This window comes from Astyanax mexicanus, chromosome 1, assembly GCF_023375975.1.
Source record: "Astyanax mexicanus isolate ESR-SI-001 chromosome 1, AstMex3_surface, whole genome shotgun sequence".
Lineage (NCBI taxonomy): Eukaryota > Metazoa > Chordata > Actinopteri > Characiformes > Acestrorhamphidae > Astyanax > Astyanax mexicanus.
The window spans coordinates 103,464,560-103,486,887 of NC_064408.1; the positions used below are offsets into that span (position 1 = coordinate 103,464,560).

The following is a 22,328-nucleotide window of genomic DNA, read 5'->3' on the forward strand; positions in this document are numbered from 1 at the left end:
ATATATTATATGTATGTCATAAACACATATAAAAAATATATGTTTTATATATTTATGTTATATGTAGTCATTATATCACTGGCATTAAATAGTCTTGACAATGACAATTATATGTAATGTAATTTAATGTAATATAATTTTTCTTAAATAGCTCTGGAACAATATATTGTGTACACAATGTAGTTATTATTAGAAGCCTAAATGGCCAAATAGAAATGCTTCAAAATGATAATCTTGAAATGAAAATAATCCAACATTGTCCTTTATTATTTATTTTTATTTGTATTTATTTATTTATTTATTTGCCATTTTTGAGATTTTTGGTTTATATGTAATAGTGACGATATGCATATCGCCAAACCCAGTAACTGACGATATGAAATAACTGACCACAATATGAGATAATTCCATGATAATGAAACCTTAAAATGAACACATCTGCACTGTCTGAACTCGGATTAATTCCATTATGTCTGAGTTAAATTGTGAACAGGTTTGTTGAACAGTGCTCAGCCTGGAGCGTTCTCGTTACGTTCAGCTTTTCATTCTAATGCGCTGCTTTAGTCTTAGCTGCTTGTGTGTATGTGACATCGCACCTTCACACACTCTTAAAAATTTCATCCCATCAACATCAAACAGCCGATAAAACCTGAAACGGAGTGCAGGAGGGAGGGGGCGCGGAGGGGGAATACCTTATGAAGCTCCAAACTAACGCTTAAAGTCTTAAAAATTCTGCATGAAATATTTACATTTCCCGATGCATAATTCAGATATTTATATCATACATTAAAAGCCATTAGCTTCCAAAATAAATGGGTGATGCTTTCACCAGCCTGTTCTTTCATCTGAGCTCTTCGGAGAGGACGCAGGCTTTTTCTTATTTCATTATATGTTCATTTGTATGACATTGGACATGACAGTCTGCTCAGCGCTGCAGCGTTTAAAGGCAGACTTCACATGCTTTCTTTTGGTGAACATCGGCACAGACGAGGTGGATGAGGATGGGAGCGTGTTGTGCGCTCGCGAGTGTGCAAGCTCTTGGGGCTCTTGTAGTCTTTGCTCAGTCAAACTCAGCCTGACAGATGTCTCCATCTTGTCTGATCTCATTGCTTACTTTGAGGCAGAGAAAAAAAAAAGCTTTATTGCTTCGTCCCAACAATCACAAAGGGACACGGTCAACCTTGATCAGATCTGTGGATAGATTAAAAAAAGCCTGTTTAAAAAAAGGTCTAATACAGTCTGATCTACTCAGGATCTGGGGTTTGCACTCATTTGCATTTTTTCTTTAGTTTTTTTATGGTTCATATACTGTAGTATTAAACATAGGAGCATACATTTACTAAACAAATCTGATTACTGTAAAATCTGCAATGTATTGAAATCTTAGGTCTGAGCTATTTAATACTTTAAAGCTATTTAAGATACACTGTAAATGTTTTTAACAGGCTTTTTCCAATATATGTTATAAAATATTTTGCCTGTAAGTATTTTCTTTTGAAAATCACATTACAATAACAAAATAAATTGTGTTGCGTTATTGAAATGTGTTGTGATTTTACAAAACAATTCTGTATAAGTAAAATATATGAATGATCTGTTTTAAACAGCTCTTAGCCTTTATTTTTCTTTCTGTCATTTTACAAAAATACTTGTTATACAGATATAGCACTCTAAAATACAGTTTATAACTTCAAAAATGCAAGAAATTAAATGTTATAAACCGGTAATTTACTGTTTTGTAACTTACAGACAGAATTTTTTTACAGTGTATAAAAAATAATACCAGAATATTGTTTCTGCTATATAAATAGAGACAAAGTAAGAAAATGACTAATTAAATATCTACCATGTTGGGTTTCTGTAACATTTTATTTTAATAAGGTTTTCATCATCATATCACATATGAAATATATCCTGTATCAAATATCCCCATTTCTCTCAATCATATTAGGATATGATTTTTATTCATATTGTCCAGTCCTATCTTGAGGTGTACTTTAGTTCTCACTCATCCAAATAAGTTCTTACTCATTTACTTTTATAGGTACATAAAGAAAGAGTCCTTATTATTAAACATGACTATTCTTAGAATTAAAACTGTTTCTGAGACAGATCTTATTACTATTACAGCAGTGACTAATTGTTAAATCACTCGTATCAAATAGGCAGATCAGCACCACCTTTCTGTGACAAATCAGATTCTCTTCTTATATGCAACGATTCACCACCACCACCAGCCTCGACACGAAACCTACTTAGAATGCAACACTGAACACGTTTCGCATAATTTCCAAGATGGGAATCATTTTACCACGTTTAAGCTGCACAAACGTACACCATTAATCCACGCCGGCACGCTGGCTTTCCATCAATGATTCATAGCCCAGGATGGGAAACTGTCCTTTATAATTTGCGCAACAAATTAGGCAGAAGGGATGCGCAACACGCTTAAACGAGCAGATATATTTAATTAATCATTCATTTCTTTTACTCATTGTGTTAGATTCATGCCTCGAGTCATCTCTGCATTATTATGACATGCTTCGAGTTGCAGTTGAACGTATTCTTGCTTTATTCACAAGTCAAAGCAGGTCACAACCAAGAGCAGCTCATACTGTAGTGCTCACAATGCAGGTAAAAAAGGTCTTAAGACAGGGCACAACCTTTCTTTCTATAGGCCATAGAGAAGCTACAGTGTCGTTGTGATTGAATATGTTTTTTAACCTTGGCGATAAAATGAAAGTGATATAGAAGTATCATGAAATAAATAAAAACACAAATCAATGCTCTAAAATGTTTACTGAAGAAGAAAAGAAAAAAGAAAAAAAGGTTTATTTCAATTATTAGTAATGTAAAGATCCTTTGACATTCATGAGGAATTTTTTTATTTATTTATTTTTTATTTTATTTTTTTTTTACAAAATGTAAAGGGCAATTCGTCTCATCAAATGCTGCACTCTCAGCACGTAGTATATAAAGAACTGAAAACATGATTCTTTTACTGATGACAAAAATGAAACCCTTTTGTTGCTACATAAAACCTTTTTAGATCATGCCATATACAACCATATTAACTAAAAGTTAATTTTCTCCATTTTCAAAGAGTAGTTCTTAGCCTTTGACCCAGCCAAATTGATTTTTGATGTAGTAAAACATAATAAAGACTACTACTAACCTCAGTTCTCCCGCCGCTTTCTGAGATCCAGAAATTTTTTTGCAGTTTGTCCAAACTTAGTATGGATGATATGGGGCATATTTTTTCCCTGCAGATAAATCGTTTTTACACCGTTATCCAGGCTCAGAGTAGCTCCACACCTCCTTGCTAGAATCCAGAGAGCCCTGACATTTAAAATGAGGCATTAAGAACTCAAAAAATGCACAAGAAGTTTATTAAAAACACTGTTTATAACCCATAGCGTAAGCTACATCTCTTAAGGTAAAGGTAAAGGATAAAGCTTAGGATAAAAGTCAGTACCCTATATCATGTCTTACTACACTAAGAGTTCTCCTTTAAAATCCATTTCAAATGTAAATGTATCTCTGATCTTATTCACTCCTGCTCACTTCAACTGTCTTAAATATAGAAACTATATCTGGATAAGAATAAGCAAAAAAAATGGAAATAAATGTTCATATCACTTCAGGAGGTGGTCTGAGATGCATTTAAGCCTCATCTCCAAAGCATTTAATTAGACTAACAAATCAAATTCCTTTTTTCTAGATTGTATCCAGATTGTTGTTTGATAGTCTAGACATCAAGAAACCAATGGAAATTTGTTTTTGCAAATCAGAAATGCAATTACAATACGATTTCTACAGTTTCTTGAAGTGTTTTTTGCATCACATGCAAATATATTTGTGATGTCCTTTGAGAAACAAATCTGATTTGACTGCAGTGTGAACATAGCCAAACTCCTCCCAGTACAACCATTAGATAAGTAAATAATTAGAGATTTGTGTATTTGCATATTCTTTTCCATACAGCTAACAGATTTCCGTCTGACTAACCACAGACACATTTGGCTAAAATCTGTTTAATTAATTGACCAGGTGTAAACAGAGTCTCTGAGCTGTCATAGTTCTATACAGAGACTTACACTATATAGAGTCTTACGACTAAAGAACCTTTGAAGAACCTTTTTAAGCGTATTTAAGATACAGACATAATAAATACATTTTTAATACGGCAACATAAACCCGGTTTAATCTCCAGTTGTGTTGTAATGGCGCTGCTTTGCAGGAACCAGCCTTTAAACAAAAGAAAAGCCAGAACTGGACAGGGAGAACAGACCAGAACATAAAAACAAATGCAATAATTCATAGATTGATAAATAAGTTAAGGCATCTCCGTCTTTGTTTCCTCCTCAGTCCAGCGTTCACACCAACCCGTCAGTCATCCTTCTGTTAAAAAAAAGTGTCTTCTAACATTTGGGGTCTTGAGAGTGTGGGGGGCCTCTGCCCCTGCTCGAGGCGTCTCTTCAAATGCCAGTTAAGATTCCATCAAAGACGTCCTCGCAGGAGCCCGTAGAGGAGCCTGGGACTGAGGGGCAGTGTGTTGTTTGAGAGAGGAGCTGGAGCCGGGCTTTTTTCGGCCTGTATGACAGGTGTCCGTGCGCTGGTTAGTAGAAGGGCAGGACAGTGAACACACTGACACAGCTCTCCATTAGAGCACCTCAGAGACTTGTTATGTGTTTCAGCACTGCATATCTCCAACCAGGCCGAGCCGGCCGAGAGCAGACCTCTGACTATGAGCTCTTTCCAACTGTAGACAGAAGCCCGCGAGTGTTTAATAGATTTAAGTTTAAACACAGTTCATCAGAGATCGAACTTTCTAAAGCACTATATACTGCATGTAATCAAAAGGACAAACTGATGTTGGGAGACTATGTCAAAAATGTAAATATATTTCAATATAACAGAATGTATTGATTTGCAAATCTTATAGACCCACATCTTATTGTCATTAGAACATAGAACAAGTAGCAAATCTTGAAAATTAGACAATTTAGTAAATTATATTACATGAAAAGCATCATATAACTCATTTAGAGCTTAATAATCTCAAAAAAAATGGGACAGAGGAAACAAAAGGATAGACAAGTAAGTGGTACTAATAAACATTTGCTGCACATTTGAGTATAAAAAGAGCACCTCAGAGCGGCAGTATCACTCAAACACAAAGGTTCTCCCATCTGCACAAATCTAATATGTCTAAAACATTTTGGAAGTTTCAGAAAAAAACATAAAACCTAAAATCTAAACATAAAATTCTGAAGATTTGGATATCCCACCATCTACAGTACATAATATAATCAAAAGATTCAGAGAATCTGGAGAAATCCATTTGTGCAAGAGGTCAATATGGAATGCTGGTGATCTTTGGGCCCTCAGGTGACGCTGCATTACGAACAGGCATAAGTCTGAGATTGAGATTTGAGAGTCATTGCATTCTGTATTTATTTACATTTAATTACATTTTACACAGCATTTGAGGTTAAGGTTGTATGTATATATATATTCACTGATTTCCCCGTTCATTAGCTGCCACATATCTTTCATTTGTTGGTATATAATCAATGAATTGAATTCATAAATAATGAATAAATTAATCAGTTACTAAGCATTTTTTTACGGTACACTCTACCCCATCAGTCTATGGACCATAGAGGGACCACCATAGGACCACTGCTTACCTGATATTATTTAGGTAGTGTGCATATATTTTTAGCACTTGATAGTGGCAAGTTATAGTGTGTTGGTGTGTGTGTCATGGTATAAAGCACTGCAACATTATTAGGAATGAAAGAATGGCCATTGAGGATTGTAGATACATGATAATAAACTTAATCATATGATTCTACATTAATTTATTTATTAGAAATACTTCAAAAGTGTAAAAAATGAGGAACATAATTTACCAAACTCATAAAAGAAAATCAAATAATATTTTAATATTAAATACTTAAAACTAGCATACTACAATCATGTTAATACAAAGTAATAATATAGGTAACATTTGAGGTAAAATTACAGCCTGTTTTCCTAAAATACTTGTACACTTGCAAGCATATTCAAAACTAAGTAGAGGAAATGTATTAGCATTAAACATTTAATGAATGGTAGGGGTTCTTGAGGATGAAGAAAAGTTGGTGTATTAAAATGTTTGTGCATTATGGTGAATTATTTAAGCTGTAAATGTGAATAAATAATGGTTTGACTGTTTTTAGTGCATGTTCTGCAGCCTACTTGACAGAGTAATCATATTTCTCATGAAAAGAGGGAATATTAAATAAATTGGATCATAGTGTGCAGCGTGTTCTGTTTAAGTCTTTTGATCGTTGAGCATTTGAATTAAACAATGCAGTTTAAGCCCACTGTATTGTTTGATAATTGCGTTCAGTCTAAATTGCAGTACTTAGTTAATTGCTTGTTTTATGGAGCATTTGATTTTTCTCTTCCAGCCTATGGAAGAGTCTCCTTGGTCCATCACTGCGGGGTGGGCACAGAGAGTGAGAAATTGGGTCTAGCAAAAGAGAAGGATTGTTTGTTGCTGAAAGAACAAAGAAATTACCAAAAAATATTTATATATATAAAAAACCCTCTCTTTGTCCCATTGGCAGCTTGGACCCGGAGGCCCTTCCTGGGACACTGGGTCAGGCAGGAAAACCCCTCGCCCAATCAGGGCACCCGAGTAAGCTTGTTCTCTCTCAATTCTCCCCCAGACACACCATCCTGAGAAGCCACTTTTTCCTACCACAGGAAGCCCAAGAGAACACTATAGCTAGCAGTCTGACAGGCAAACTGAACCCTGGCCTTTTATATCCTGCCAGGTTTGAGAAGTTGGACATCACCCCAAAAAGCGCCCAGAAGATTAAGCCTGTGCTGGAGCGCTGGATGGCTGAGGCGGAAGCCCGCCATCGCTCCGGCATGCAGAACCTGACCGAGTTTATCGGCAGCGAGCCCTCCAAAAAGCGCAAGCGCCGGACCTCTTTCACCCCGCAGGCCCTGGAGATCCTCAACAGCCACTTTGAGAAGAACACGCACCCCTCCGGCCAGGAGATGACCGAAATCGCAGAGAAACTGAACTACGACCGCGAGGTGGTGCGCGTCTGGTTCTGCAACAAGAGGCAGGCCTTGAAAAACACAATAAAAAGGTTGAAACAGCCCGAGCTCGGACCCGTGGCACCTATGGACACTCTGACCGACACCTTGGAGGAGCATCCGTAGTTTAAACTGGACTGGTTTGTGTACGAGTGCTGTGGAAAACTATAACCACGTACCAGTGTCTAAACCTCCAACCTACCGAACACTAAAGACCCGGACATTTCCTACCCATTGTACTGCGACGGACTGTCAACAATAGCAAACAGAATTATTATTAACAGGGTTGTCGCAACCGTGAAAAGTGAAAGTGAGAGACTTGAGCAAAACCAAAAAATAAAAAGAACAAGAAGAAATAATAATAGTCAAAACTGCTTTTTGAGGGGGCATAGTGCTGAAATTGGGGGTCCTCATCCAGGATGAAGAAAAGAATTTAGAATACAGATCACACCTAAAATCAAGGACAAATAAGAAACTACTACTACCAAAGTCTGTTCCATCTGATTCCTGAGATTTTTTTAACTTGTAAATGTGTTCTAAATTTTTACATTTCTACTGAGAAAAAGAAAAAAAGAATATATGTGTGGCGGGGCGGGAGGGGAGGGCGTAACGTTCTATCTTTGTCTCACTTGATCACTTGGGTTTATATGTAAATATTTAAGAAAACTTTTGTCTTCAAATCGAAATCACAAACTCTTTGGAAACTTTGTCTCAGAGATGTCTGCATCATACGCCTACTGTTCCTCCTCCTACCGTCACCTCACTCTGATTTCTAACAAACTCCTATCTCTGGTAGACTGGGTTACGTGTTGAAGGTGGTCCATACCGCAAAGGGATTCTCAGTGAACACAGAGCTTTTGGTGTACCCGCATTGTTGCAGCCGTGACTTTAAGCTACAGTATGTCATTGTATTGCCAAAGCCTTCTAGCCAAAGAACATAATTCTTCAGCCACAGGACTACGCTACACCTGGGCCAAATGTCTCAAAACATGTTCACATTTTTCTCTTTTTGTAATGATTATGATGTGTTTTTTTTTGTTTGTTTTGTTCCAACAGTTGCAAGATACTACCAATGAGTGTGTCTTTAAATTGAATATTGTTCTTTTTTAATGTATTTTTATTTTTTTTTTACAAGTTAAAAAAGTCATTTTCACCACGTACACGTTTTTGTTGATCTGTTGAAATGTAATATTGTTACAGAAGGTTGTTGTGTTGAGACACTTTGCTTTGTATGTGCCAGACAGTAAATTTCACCAGAGCAGATCCTTTAAAAGTGAAAATCAAATTAGCAGAGTTACTGAGCCTATCCAATGTACTGTAGTTAACAATTACAGAGCTTTTAGAAAAGAAAAATGTGTTAAATGATGACCACTGTTTAGGCCACTGTCATTGCCAGAAATGTATGGTTTGTTTATTGTGTTGTTTTTTTTTTCTTTTTGTTTCAGCTTAAAATACTTTGAACAACTTAAACAGTAGTTTTACAAACACCATACCTTTAATTTTAAGTCATCTGTTATCAAGCCCTGGCAGCTTTGTACTTTATGCTGTTTGGTACAGTGGCATGCAAAGGTCAAAGGTATCTCATATACTGGTAATACTGAAGTAAGTAAAGAATGACTTAATTCATCTTTTACAGCTTCAAAATAAAAAAAAATAACATAGTAGGCCAGAGTATGTTCCAACACCATGTTTAACAGTTGACGAAGCAGATTTTTAATTCTTCCAAATTCTGCATTCCTGTTAACTGAAATGTCTTAATTACATTATGATCTGGGGCTTTTGCTACCTGAAAATGATTTGCTATCATCTCATATTCTCCTGCTGTGTAAAGTTCTATAGGTAGCTGCACAGACAAGCCAATGGATGCAGATTGACAGAACTGGATTTGAGCTTTAAACTTTGCATCTGACATTTGAAATTTCTAAAGGTCCTGCTGCTCTTTCAAATTCGTAAATTATATAAAATAATTAATTTAAAAAAGAACCAAACTTCTGCATGCCACTGCATACCCTAAAAGCAGATTTATGAATTACATCAATTGCTAAATTATGTTTCTTATTTATTTATTTTGATGTATTTATTAATTAGAGCAGTTCAAGCCACAGTACTGTTTATAGAATGCACAAATCATAGATGCCAGGTTGTATAATTACATTGGTACGACTCTTATGACCCTTTATGTGGTACAGATTCCTTTCCAATGTTAGTTACTACAGACCATTATTAATTCAATTCTCAATTTATTTTTTCTATTTTTTTAAGTTTTATTTACCGGTACAACCAATTTCTCTGTTCCTATGTGGGCTGCAGTTAATGTTGTTTGGTGTCGAAAAATCTTCCAACTGACAGTATGCCTGGAGTTCAAACTCATCCACCTCCTGTAGTTTGTTTCCATTTCTGAGATGCTTTGGTTTCATAGTTGGTTGCAGAGACAGTATATTGTATAGAGGCTTAACAATGAAGCTGTAACCAAAAAAAAAAAAAAAACAAGAGTCAACCAAGAGACAAAGAAAAGAGTTATGCCTTTGCTCATCTTTTCAATGCTGGACCAAAGCTCAATAGTATTATGCACACTGTACAGAGAAATGGCTAAATGTTGCTGACAATCTTGAAATATTTAACTGTTTGAAGAAAATGGATGAAATTAAGTATATCATAAAGATTACCTCATGACTGTCCTGGTACGTAGTGAGCAATGTCATACGACTCTCAGTTTTTTTTTTTGTTTTCTGAAGAAAAGGAAAAACAACAAACTTGTGGATTTTGTGTAAATGTGTGTAAGTATTTCTCACCAATCATGGTAGCTTCCCAAAGGCAAACTGAAGTCTACCGGTTGCGTTTCGGTTCCATGCTGTGGTTTCCAGGGTCACATGTATAGATAGACATTGTTGTAACATGTTTTTATTTGTTTGTTTGTATGTTTGTCCCCCCTCCCTTTGCTGTGTGAGGTACGTTGATGAGTTGTATTGCCTGGAATTGCCCTATGTGATAGGGAACAAAGAGAGCTTTTGCGACCGAACTCAATTGTCTCGGACTAAAAAAAAAAAACCTATAGAAAAAGAAAAAAAAAAAACACACACACACATATACACACATACACCCATTTACAGTTTACACATCTGAACACATGCACACACACACATGTACACACACACACACACACTGACATTCACAGAACGTTAAGTATGAAAAGAAGTTGACCATTGTTGTAAGACTCCACACCTCGAAACCAAAGCTGATAAAACCTGCTAAGGTTGCTTTAAATTTTATAGACTGAAAACTGTACGTAATATATAGAGCAATATATGTTTGGTCAGTTAAGCTGCACTTTGTGTATTCCTTAACAGCTTCAAATCTGTTACATTTATTTGTACCATAATTATTAATAATAAACAATGGTTTGACATGTACCAGCTGCTTTTGGATGTTTCTGCCGACGAGTATCAGGAATTCAACTTGGAAGATTGAAGCTGTGAACCATGAAGGTCTTTTTTACAGGCCTTTACAGGTAAAGTCAAACTGAAACAATGTCCAGAAAAACAACGCATTACAAATTATTATGCAAATTATATTTTTTCTGATTTTCCTAAATGGTCAATGCAAATGACAGTGAGTATAATAAAAGTCATCACCGCATAAATAGAATTGTATTGAACAGACCTCCCGATGATAACAGTATACTCTTCAAAATTATTATTATGGGTTTCAAAAAAATTTATAGGTTGTAAGGAACTGAAAATGGTCATTTTTTAAATTTGCAGCATTAGGAAGTCACAATTACTGAAATCAAAAGCTATTTCAGCAGAGATCCTTTTTCTTTCCCATGTTGCTTGAAACCTGTGGCCTGCTTAATAATGTGGAACATCCTTCTTAGGTACTTTTACTTTGATTGGGCTCACCTGGCAAATGAATTATCACAGGTGCCCTGAGACACAATACCATCCATAAGTTTAATTAAGAAACATAAAATGAAATCTTTATGATACTTAAATCTAATTTGCATAATAATATGGAATGCTGTGTAATCACATTGGACTACACTGCATCCTGTGAAGGTTTAAAAGAATTGTATTGTAATTTATATTGTATAGAAAAAGATTTGGACAAAATTGTACAGATATTTATACACTAAGAAATATATTTTTGTTAGGCAAGTGTGGGATGATTTAGGCATGCTGCAGTCAAACAATTATGTAATGGCTTTGGGTGAATGATGTTATAAACAGGAATCATGCAGGATGCATATAAAGTTTCTTAACCCTTTATTTTGTTTGTTTGTTGATATATATATATATATTTATTATACATAACTGAACTGCCCACTGAACTTGCTTTAACATGCTTTAATTTAGATTTAAGGTCGCTTGTGTTTACTGTTTTGCAAGATGTACCCATTTTCTCTAAAAAAAAATAGCACTTTACTTCAGATACACTTAATAAACTTCTAAATATCAGAACTCTATGGAGCTGTAATACACAAGAAAATGTGGGTGATTTAACTTTTTTTAATATAATAATGCCATTATTAAGTCAAAATAAATATATTTTAAAGTCTAAATACCTTTTCCAAGCAATGCTTCTCTGAACTTTTTAGCCTAGTACACTAACTAGAAGCTTTTGTATGTGCAGTACTTCCCCAGTCTGCTACATAAGCCCTATCCGGACAGGATTAGTTTCTCAGGGGGACGTCTGTGAAAAATATTTCACACTTCTACTTAGTGATAAAACTCTTGCATCCGGACTGCAATTAAAAAAAACAGGAGGACCGGTGAGTTTTTTTAACTTTCTCGATCACATGATATCATGTTCAGTAGCTCCTCCATTTCCACTTACTGTTGTGTTTACGTGGATCTCTGTTGAGACGTGTGCCCAAAGTTTAATCACGGAGTGTGTGGCAGTGGACAAATAGCTATTTTATTATCAACGCTAGGTGACGAAACTCAGAGATTTGAGTAAAGACGGAACTAAAATTACCAGAGGACCACAGAGTTCAGCGAAAAACAGTAGTTAATTCAGCCTGTAATTTTCTCAGAGGACATCTGTGAAAAACACGTACATGGTTGTTCCATTATCATCCCCATAAAAGAGAAAATTACCCCAGGACCCCCTGAGAAAATAATCTTTAGTCTAGTACACACTGTAGTTGTTCTAACCCAGCCAGGGGCATAGTTTGCCCTTTTTTAGAGGGTTCAAGCACCCCTAAAAGTGAAAGTATATATTGTTTTTTGAACAGAAGTGTGTCTCTGATAAGCTAAAATGTTAAAATCTAAGGTAGTAGATCATAAACAGAGTTTAAAGAATGAAAATGCAGCTCCCTTATAGTGCAAATATAACATCACTTTCTCTCCATGCTGCCGCATACTGGGCACGTGTGCACAAAGGCACACAAAATTAAGCAGCACTCTTTATGATGTTGTGGATTGATGCTTTTGAAATTTAGTAAGCTAATGCTGCAGGCTGCTAATCAGACACTGGTAAAACTGGAGTGAGAGAGGCTAGCTGTGGTGCTGTTGGTCAGTTTGTGTGTTTATATTAAGGGCAAGATGCTAGACTAGTACTGCCTGTACTAGTATGTTCAGATAATTAATGTTATCTATACTGAGCTTTAAGTAGCTTTTAACTTTAAGTTAGCTAAAATTATGTGTAAAAATGTGCTCAAGACTGTGTTATCTTCTTATCTGCTGAAAAGATGTTTAAAATAAAAGCAACACATCTGTCCCCTGCACATAATAGTTTGTATGTCTGATCTGAATCTAAATTATTCTATTTCTTCTGATATGATTCACATGCGCTATTTTATTTACAATTGTTGGAGGAAGGTGGGCTGGTTTGTAGGGGGCTCAGCACCCCTAAAGTTCTGACCCTAGAATCACCCCTGAATCCAGCACAGATTCCAGCTGTGGTCCTTCTTCTAAGTGCTGTGTTTCTGACAGTTGGCTAGAGTTCATGTTTAACAAACTAAAGCCCTATCTGGACGGGATTCTTTTCTCGGTGGGATGTATGTGAAAAATATCTCACACTTCTACTCAGTGATAAAACCCTTGTATCCAGACTGCAATTGAAAAAAACAGGAGGACCAGTGAGTTTTTTGGCTTTCTCTGTCACATGACATCGTGTTCAGTAGCTCCTCCATTTCCATTCGCTGTTGTGTTTAGTGGATCTCCATAGAAACACGCCCAAAAATCATATTTTTTATGTGTCACAGCTTTGAAGAGCTTTATGAGCTGAGCTGAGCTGCATGTATGTTAATTTAGAGAGCATACTAAAATTCATTTTAAAATGATCACATTTACAGCCTTGTTCTGTGTTTCTTCTAAACAAAAATACAACAGTGTCTGAGTTTCACATTATTGCATGTATTTTAATGTACCAAACTCTCATAATTTAACCATGCAAATATAAATACATTGTCTGTTGTCCATTCTAGGATACCCTAACATTTTCAAATTTGCCTTTCTATCAGTGCTTTGCTTTTTTTTGCATAGTCCTATTAATCTGTTGAAATAAGAGGCAGGATAACTCTTATCCCATGAATCACGAGTGTTCTATCCCACACCAGAGCAGAGCTGAAGAGGATGCTTTAAAACTGGCAGCCGGGCTTGTACTAGGAACTCTATGAGCTGGGCAGTTCATTGTCTGTTAACCTGAACAATACTGGCCTCCTGTTTTTTTTTCTCTCTCTCTTTTTAATGCACTCTTCTTCAATGCTATTGCTGATTGGGAGTGAAAAGCCACAAAAGGCCTTTTCAGTGCAGAGTTCGCACCTAAAAGCAGAACGCACGCCACGCGCTGCTCCAGGGTTTTGGCGGCAATTCATTTAGACTCCCATAGGGTCAACAGAGAGGAATCTACGGCGGGGCTGTTGCGCATCAATATTTCATCTTTTTGCCGAAGCAGATAACAATAATGAGACGAGTCTGAGGGGGAGCGAGAGAGCGGGAGAGAAAAGCGTATCTCTCCACTGAAAGCCTCTAGAAACTAAACTCCAAAGTTTCAGGCTGCTTTCTTGTCCGCAAAGCTTTTCAAAAGCTGACTGGCTCGCCGAATGGAATAGTGGTAAATAAATAAATAATAATCATAAAAAAGCGCACACAACATAAATTATTAACATTAGGCTGAGAACTGATGTCAAAGATGTTTGCGTCGTCTTTTTTTCTCCCCCTCTCCCTCCCTTTCCACCGGTGTTTTTCTTCCCCTCTCATTTTTAAAGTGAGGAGGTAGAAGTTGGACTATTTGATATTCTTTTGTTTGGTGTCCCTCCTCTCAGCCCTACCATTTTCAGTCTTTTAGAGCAGTAATTGTGCAGAGATGCGCTATATCCCTCCTGCTTTGTTGATCAGTTCTTAGTGTGTGTTGGCACAGAAGGGAGACAGAAGACAGAAATGGGGCTTTTAGATAACTCGCGCAGGAGTCAATGTGCTGCAGTAAAGCAAACTTACTGTATTAGAAGTTAAACAAAGTCAGTTCACTCAGGCTCTGTACACGCGTGTGTGTGTGGCAGCCATGTACATTCATGTGTCCATGCTGGAGCTTCTGCAAGACACAGATAGAAGCGCAGTAAGCAGTTGATCTGCTTCAGCTGTGTCCTCTCTGATGTGGCTGTGTTCAAGTCAAGTTCAAGTCAAATGCCTGGCCACTCCTGGTCAAGATTTCTTAAACAGTGAACAATGAAATGAGAAATGGTGACCTCCAAAAAGCATAACCCCACCACCTCATTAGTCCTCCCCCAATCCACCAACTCTTTTCAAACTGCCACTGATGCAGCATCACAGGGTATCCAGCATGCTTGGAGGAAAGTGCAGTGACCCAGTTCTGACACATCAGTTAACTGACGCCTGTGCTTACCAACATCACACTAGAAGTGATGTGCGGAAAGAGCGTACTGAAATAAAAAAAGATGCAGAGCTTTCAGACCTCAAATAATGCAAAAGAAACAAGTTCATATTCATAAAGATTTAAGAGTTCAGAAATCGATATTTGATGGATTAACCCTGTTTTTTATTCACTGTTTTCATGCATCTTGACATTTTCTCCTCCACCAGTCTTACACACTGCTTTTGGATAACTTTATGCAAAAAATTCAGGCAGTTCAGCTTGGTTTGGTGATCATGCATCTTCCTCTTGATTTTATAAAACAAAGAAACACATCCTTTTTAAATGGTGTCTTATTTTTTTCCAGAGCTATACATAAAGGTGTTTCCAAGCATGGATTTCTAATTTTAATATGGCTGTGTATGAATGAAAATGTTAATCACAGAGAAGCTACACTTCTTAACACATTAGGTTTTGTAGGCCTGAGGAATGGTTTAAGCTGCAATGTTGCTATTAGATTAAAAAGAATTAAACAATAGTATTAATTAACACGTGTTTAAGACACCATTACTCACAGTGACCTCTGTAATACTACTTTAGATGTACTATTTTCAATGGTTTATGTTAAAATATTACACAGGGCTGTAAAAAGCTCTAAAACCAGCAATAGAATAAAATCCCTCCCCCCAACACAAACCCCATCAACGCTGAACTTTCTGCTCCCCCGACGCTTTAATACAACAACTTTTAGGCTCAGAGCAGGGTTAAAAACAAAAAGGGAGGGATGGGGGCTGGGTGGGGCAGCATTATGACTTGTCAGCAGCTCAAATGGATTATGTTTCAATATCAGTCGGTACACTACAGAAGGGAAAATGAGAGAGTGTGGTGTAGGGTTTGCGCACGCCTGTGTGTGCGCGTGATGCAGATGGTTTTAAATTGCTCCCTTTGTTTTTTCATCCGAAGAGAGGTGCTCTCACGCCTTATCTCGCTTATGGACGGCCAGCAGGGCCGATGTTCTGAGAAAATGAACTGTCGCAGCATCGCTCAAACGCCACTCCTGTACCTCCTCCTCTTCCCCACACACACACACACACACACACATACACAAACACCTTCACATAAACATTCTCAGTCTAATTTCACACCTACAACTCTCCCCCCATCCTTATTCTCCTTCTGTCACACACACACACACAGCAGCAAGGAGCGTATGGCCAGCCACTCTGCCGCCTTGTGCTGTTTGCACACACCTTGTTGCCTCCGGAGGGGCAATTACCGATGCTCATAGGCTGTCCGAGGCGTCTGTGCATGGACTCGTACTTTCGGCCCCTCTGGCCCCTGTCCATCTCTGCTCCCCATGATTAGAGAGGAAAATAACGCCCCCTGCGCCTCACACTGATGGAGCCGTGACTGGGACAACACAGGCCGTCACCCTCCGCTCCATTTAGCTTCAGCAGGCAGAGCAGAGGCGGGACGACAGGGGAGTTTTGTGTGCATTTTTGAGCGACTGGTGGCACATTACAACAAGAACAAGAATCTTTGAAAAAGGTTTGGAAATGACCAGTTTGTTAAAAGCCAAAAAATCAAAAGTACAGTTTTCCCCTTTACTCCAAATGTAGCCAGTCAGCTACAGCATGTTTGGTGCCTCAGGCTTTCTTCTCTAGGTTTGCACTAAAGATAAAAGCAGTACATAAGTTGATCATGAAGTGTTACCTAAGGGGATAACCTGGAAACATGGACACCTGTATAAAATATGAGGTGTTATCTTGTGAGTGAGGCTGAATGCTGGTGACAGAATACTGGGGAGAGATTGCAGAGAAGAAATTATTCTGATCTGGCTCTGATTAAAAGTGTCTGTTTTCTACAGAATACTTACAATGTTTCCATTCAGTTGTCAAACTATTCCATTCGATGTTGGTAATTGGTGGGGTATAAGTACAGTACCAGTCAAAATTTTGGACACACCTTAAATTCAGTTGTTTTTCTATTACCTGAAATATTCCTGCATTGTAGATTAATACTAAAATCATCCAAACTATGAAGAAAAACGTGTTTAACAAATGAGAATACATTTTGAATACTCTTGCTTAGATGACAGCTGTGCACTTCTTGGCTGGATTTTCTCAGTCAGCTTCGTGATGTAGAGCCACCTGAAATGTTCAACTTTTAGTTAATTACTTGAATGTGTTTGAGAGCATCAGTTGTAAAGTTGTGAAGAGGTAGAGTTGGTATACAGTAAATAGCCCAATGTAGAGGTGGTCCTCTCATCAGGAAGACCGAGAGTTACCTCTGTTGTACAGGATAATTTCATCACTGTTACCACCCTCGGTAACCGCACGTTAACAGAAACCCTGATAAGAGCCACCGAAATGCTTTACGGAGTATTTTGGTTTGTTTAACACTTTTAAGTTACTACATGATTCCTTACTGTCGTTTAGACAGTGGCTTTGGATGGGTGTTTGGATGCTGAGAAAAGGATTTGAATTGTGTACTTTTAGTGAATCTCATAATATAAAGCCTAAACTGAATTTTGCGTATAGTGCAAAGTTTCAGCATATCTTAATCTGAACTGGACTGATGTCTTTGAATTAGTATTATACAGTAGATAAATGTGTGAAAGGGTAAAAACATGGGATGAAAAATAAGAAACGACTTGGGGCAGAAGCTCTGAGTTAGATGTACAGGAGGTTCTTCTCATTAGGAGCTGTGCCTTGACCACTCTCACTTCTTCTGGCCTGCTTTTTGCCCTCTTTCTCCTTCCTCTTCTATCCCTCTCTTCCTCTCCGGACCATGATGAAACCCTCTTCAGCCACTCTGCGGACAGAAAGAAAATGGCTGCCGAGGGAGGGCCAAATCATAGAGGGGAACACAGAGAGCCTGGGTGTCAACAGGCCCATAATGATACCTGATGGGCCCTGGAAAACACTCTTCTGACTCTCTCTCTCTCTCCCTCTCTCTCTCCCTCTCTATCCTTTTGCCCCCTCTCAGTCTAAGCCGTCTAAGTTGCAATGCACTTGAAAAGATAATTAGAGGTGGTGGGCTAAAACAGAGGAGAAGGTGCGTCATCCGTAAACACACACATACACGCTTGCACTTCAACCCAATGGCCGAGCCCTTTGTTTTGTGCGCCTCGTCCCTCAAAACTCTTGCTCTGCCCCTTTACTTTTGAAACAAAAAAAAAGAAAGGTGGCTGGAGAGAAGAGAGAGAGAGAAAGACAGAGAGAAGGAGAGAGGGCGGGAGAGAGAGGGAGAAAGAGAGTTCCTTCTGTGAGTCGCCAAGGTGCTCTCTAGTCCATTGTGCAGTGTGCTGTCAGGTTAAATTAGGGAGTACAGGCTCCGCGAGTGTAAAAAAATCAATACTTGATGGAAGATTGCTCCCCGGAAAATCTGTTTTGATTCCAGGATTAATTCTTGACCAAAGGCTCCGGCGAAATGACATGCCATTAGGGCCGAAAATGAACACATTCGGCGGTGGAAATTGGATGGAAATGTGTCAGGTGATTGCCCCAGCCTGCTTGTTTTGCTCTCCCAGAGAGAGAGAGAGGGAGTGGGGGGAGAGTCTAGTGTGTAGTGCGCCACCAGAGCGGAGCACAGGCGCCTAGAAAAGAGAGAGGGGCCTGAAAAAAGCCTCCGAATCTCCAGCCCCCTTTTCCACCTCCATTTTCCGCAGCCCTCCTGAGTATTCTCCTGCGCTATTGTTGTCCAGCCTCCTGCAAATGCACCGGGCGCTGGGGCTCAAACGCATTTGTCCGTCGGCCGCATCTCTCCTGTGTGTTTCCTCCCTTAAAGCGCAGGATGAAGGATGGTCCCGTCTTAAGACAAAAGGAGAGGGGGTGGGCTCTTTGGGTCCGGTCTCAATGGGCCCGTGGAAAGAAAAGGAAAATGCAATATTGATAAGAGGAATAATGTGTTTGTCATCGCTAATAACATGTTCCCAGCACCGGTGAACAGGAAACAAACAAAAAGAAAAGAAGAAAAAAAGCACTTGGGTCCTGTACCTTTATGTTTTACGAGGGCACGGTGCACTGAGCTATCTTATTAGATTTTTTCTACGCTACTTCTTAAGCGAAAAATGGCACATATAAAATTACACCTTTCTTTAAAAAATGTTTGCCAAGAGTAAGAATTTTTATAAAACAACTCCCTGATTTTCTTGTTGTGTTTTGCACTTACATTCATTATAGGTGGTAAACTCTGTAAAAGGAATGCAACAAATATTTGGCAATTAAAATTATTTGGCAGAAAATGGCATATAAAAAGATAATAAATGATTTATATAGAACAATTACTTATTTATTTTCAATCATATTGCAGTGTTTCCTCTAATGTAAGGCCTTTTTCAGCAGCGGGTGCAGTCGTCCTTTCCAATGGTGCTTTGTAATAGACACAGAGCACTGCTGAATACAGACAGATCTTGCAGTTATGTTAAGTCAAGTTATGTTTTTCGCTCTACTCTTTCATAAATTATATAAAATAAGGTGTTCAGTATTACTTATCACAGTTAGTATCAGTTAAGTACCTTCACTAAAACTTTAATTCAAACTATCTTCACTAACCTTCAGTTTTTTAACTGAAAGGTACAAACTGTAAAGGGCTAGGATAGTATGTTAGCTAAACTAACTTATCCATATAACCAAAAACCAAAAGGCTGTCTGCATTTCTCTGAGTAGGTTAAATTATGATTAGAATAGAAATTCCCGAGGTAAATGTATTATTAGAATAGCAATACTGAGGTAAATTTACGATTAGGCTTCCAGTGCTCAAGAAAATTAATGATATTAAGTAGGATGAGTTGGGATAATTTTTTCGTTCTTTCTAAATTGTAGATTTGTCACTGTTGTTCTCTTTTGAAAAGTGATACAAAAACATAAGGCAGTTTAATTTATTCCTAAAATAATACTCAGTGTAATTTACTATGAATTCAACCAAAAGTCTTTTATACACTGAAATTTTAAACACGTCATGTCTGCATATATAATTCTTCAATCATTTGTATGAGCTAATTTCATTTCATTTTCAAATAAAAATACTCTTTTTGTCTAACCAATTATCCCCTCAAACCTTATATGTATTATTTAGTTACAAATCCTACATCATACAGAAACTCTTCTATCAGTTTTATTTAGTATAGCTTTTGGAATCCCAATAAAACTTGATGTTAGTTATGACAGTAATGTATCTATAAAACTGAAGAATCGTGGGCTATCGAAAAGGATAAACTAATAAATATGCTGCTAGTGAGCAAAATCTAGTATGAGTCACACCAGGACTTCCTGTCCAACTTTAAATGTAGTGTAGCAGAAGTGCAGAGATTTGTGAATTAATATCAGACCATCCGTCTGGCAACTCTCAGCATCTGCAGAGAACTTTGATTTCCAGCACTTGCTGCTGAAGTAAGGAAAAAAATGACACACACACAGAGACACACACACACACACACACACACACACCTAGATGATATTTCCACCCACTGAGAGCTAGAGGAGGATGCCCTTCTCATCATGCCTTTGCTTGCTGGCAGGTCAAATTGTGCCCTTAACTACAAAATCATGAACTGCCACATCGCACATACGTAAAAGCAAACATAGAAAAGAAAGACGGCGACGGAGTGAGCCGGGTGGCTTTATCTTGAACTTGCAAAACTGCAAAATATTTAGCTCACTGTAAGGATGAAGAAGATTAATGAGGGGTATTAATTCATTTCAATATAAAGGTCACATATCACACAGCGTGGCTTCATCACTCTGATTGCATAGTTCTTTATAGGTTGAGCGTAAAGCACGAGGTGAGCCTGTACGGGAGATGAGCCTAATAAATCATGTTACTCACTGAATTATGGGCTCTTTACAGGGTGACGGTAGGGTAGTTTACTTAAGCTTTATTGACTTTTCAATGTGCTCATCGATTTTCTTAATGTCTGACTAATTTGTAAACGGTTTAGCCATAATATTGAGAGCTAAACACAATCACTGTCTAATTCACCACACCGGGTGTGTCTAATGAAATCGCTGATTCATTCTGGCCTGTTTGTGTTCTGGATCAGAGCAAATGTGTAAATTATTGCAAATAAAAACTCTATATTTCTTCATGAAAATACGTTTTTGACATGCCAATGAGAAATGAAATAGTCCTATTGATTAACACTGGAGGAATGAAAATAAATGAAATTCAACATGAATGCACCACCATCTAGTGGCAACATGCTTTATTTACTTACAAGGTAACAATTTAAACAGTTTTAGTTCCAAGTCCCATTAGACTTTTCAAACAACGGTGCTTTAACTTATTAAAATGTAAATGAATATATCATTTACTTACATACATTTACATACATACTTAGTCACATTTAGAAAAAAGTGAATAGTTTTAAATAGTTTTTCGTATTTTAAAATATTTAATTATTGCATTTCATGTTGAATAAGATTCAAGATTCTTAAATATTGAATCTTATTGCATTTTATGCAAGTTTCATTATTAATTTACGTGGTAAAGACTAATTCACATATCGTCTCCTAATATTGTAATAAATCTTTTTATTAACATAAGGTCAATTTACTATTTTCTATATGCTATTTAGACTTAAAAGTCAATTTAACTTATATTCAATTTAATTCAATTCAAAAAGTCAATTTAACTCATATTTGAGTAACATATATTAACATAACTGACTATTTTAACTATGAACAACAACAACAACAAAAATATCACAGGTTACCTTGTGTCAAAATTCAACAAGCATTAATGCGTGTGTTCTTACAAAGCCAAAATTCTGTCTTGTCTTTTTTAGTTAAGAAATCCACCTCAAGACCAGAGAGTCAATCAGAAAAAACTATGTAAGTTACCATATTCTGGGAGGAAAGATTGTTAACTAGCTCTTGACCAGCGAAGTGTAAAATAGTGTTTTCTCTGGACTTTTTTAAGCAGGGTAAAGAAACTCATTTGCAGGGTTATATGGCTCTGGAATGTACAGAGCCTCTAGGATGACATCATGTTAAAAAAATAATGCATAGCCACAACTTATTAAGGCATGGGAATGAGTTCCTAATGTGTAGCCACGACTAATTAAGGTGTGAAAAAAGAACCTAATGCATGGAACCTAATAATTGAGGCGTGGGAACGAGATAAATAAGACAACGGAAGCGAGATCCCAATGTGTGGGACTGAGATAATTAAGATGTGGCCACGATTTATTAAGGCGTAGAAATGAGTTAATTTAATCGTAGCCATTAAGGTGTGTCCACAAGGTCCTTTTGTTTCACAGCTAACAAAAAGGAAGCAGCTCTAGCGGTTGTGCACAATATGACTGTCTAAGGAAGGTAAACGGGTCTGCGTACTGTCTGCGTCTGAACCTGAGAGATTTTAGTATAAGAATTAAGTGTCTTTTACTTAGAATTATACAATGTCTCACTGCAAGA

The 22,328-nt window shown here is 37.4% G+C and overlaps 1 protein-coding gene across 3 annotated transcripts in view; it reads left to right on the top strand.

Moving 5' to 3' along the window:
* pou6f2 (POU class 6 homeobox 2) overlaps positions 1–7,873 on the top strand; it is a 178,377-nt gene extending 170,504 nt beyond the window's left edge. For 2 of the 3 annotated variants that reach the window (XM_022667014.2, XM_007258616.4), the window contains exon 10: positions 6,723–7,873. In XM_022667014.2, coding sequence (XP_022522735.2) covers positions 6,723–7,227 — 505 coding nt within the window. In that variant the 3' untranslated portion in view covers positions 7,228–7,873. The remainder of the gene's footprint in view (positions 1–6,722) is intronic. The other variant, XM_022667015.2, reaches the window with a different exon arrangement.
* The last annotated feature ends 14,455 nt before the right edge of the window (positions 7,874–22,328 follow it).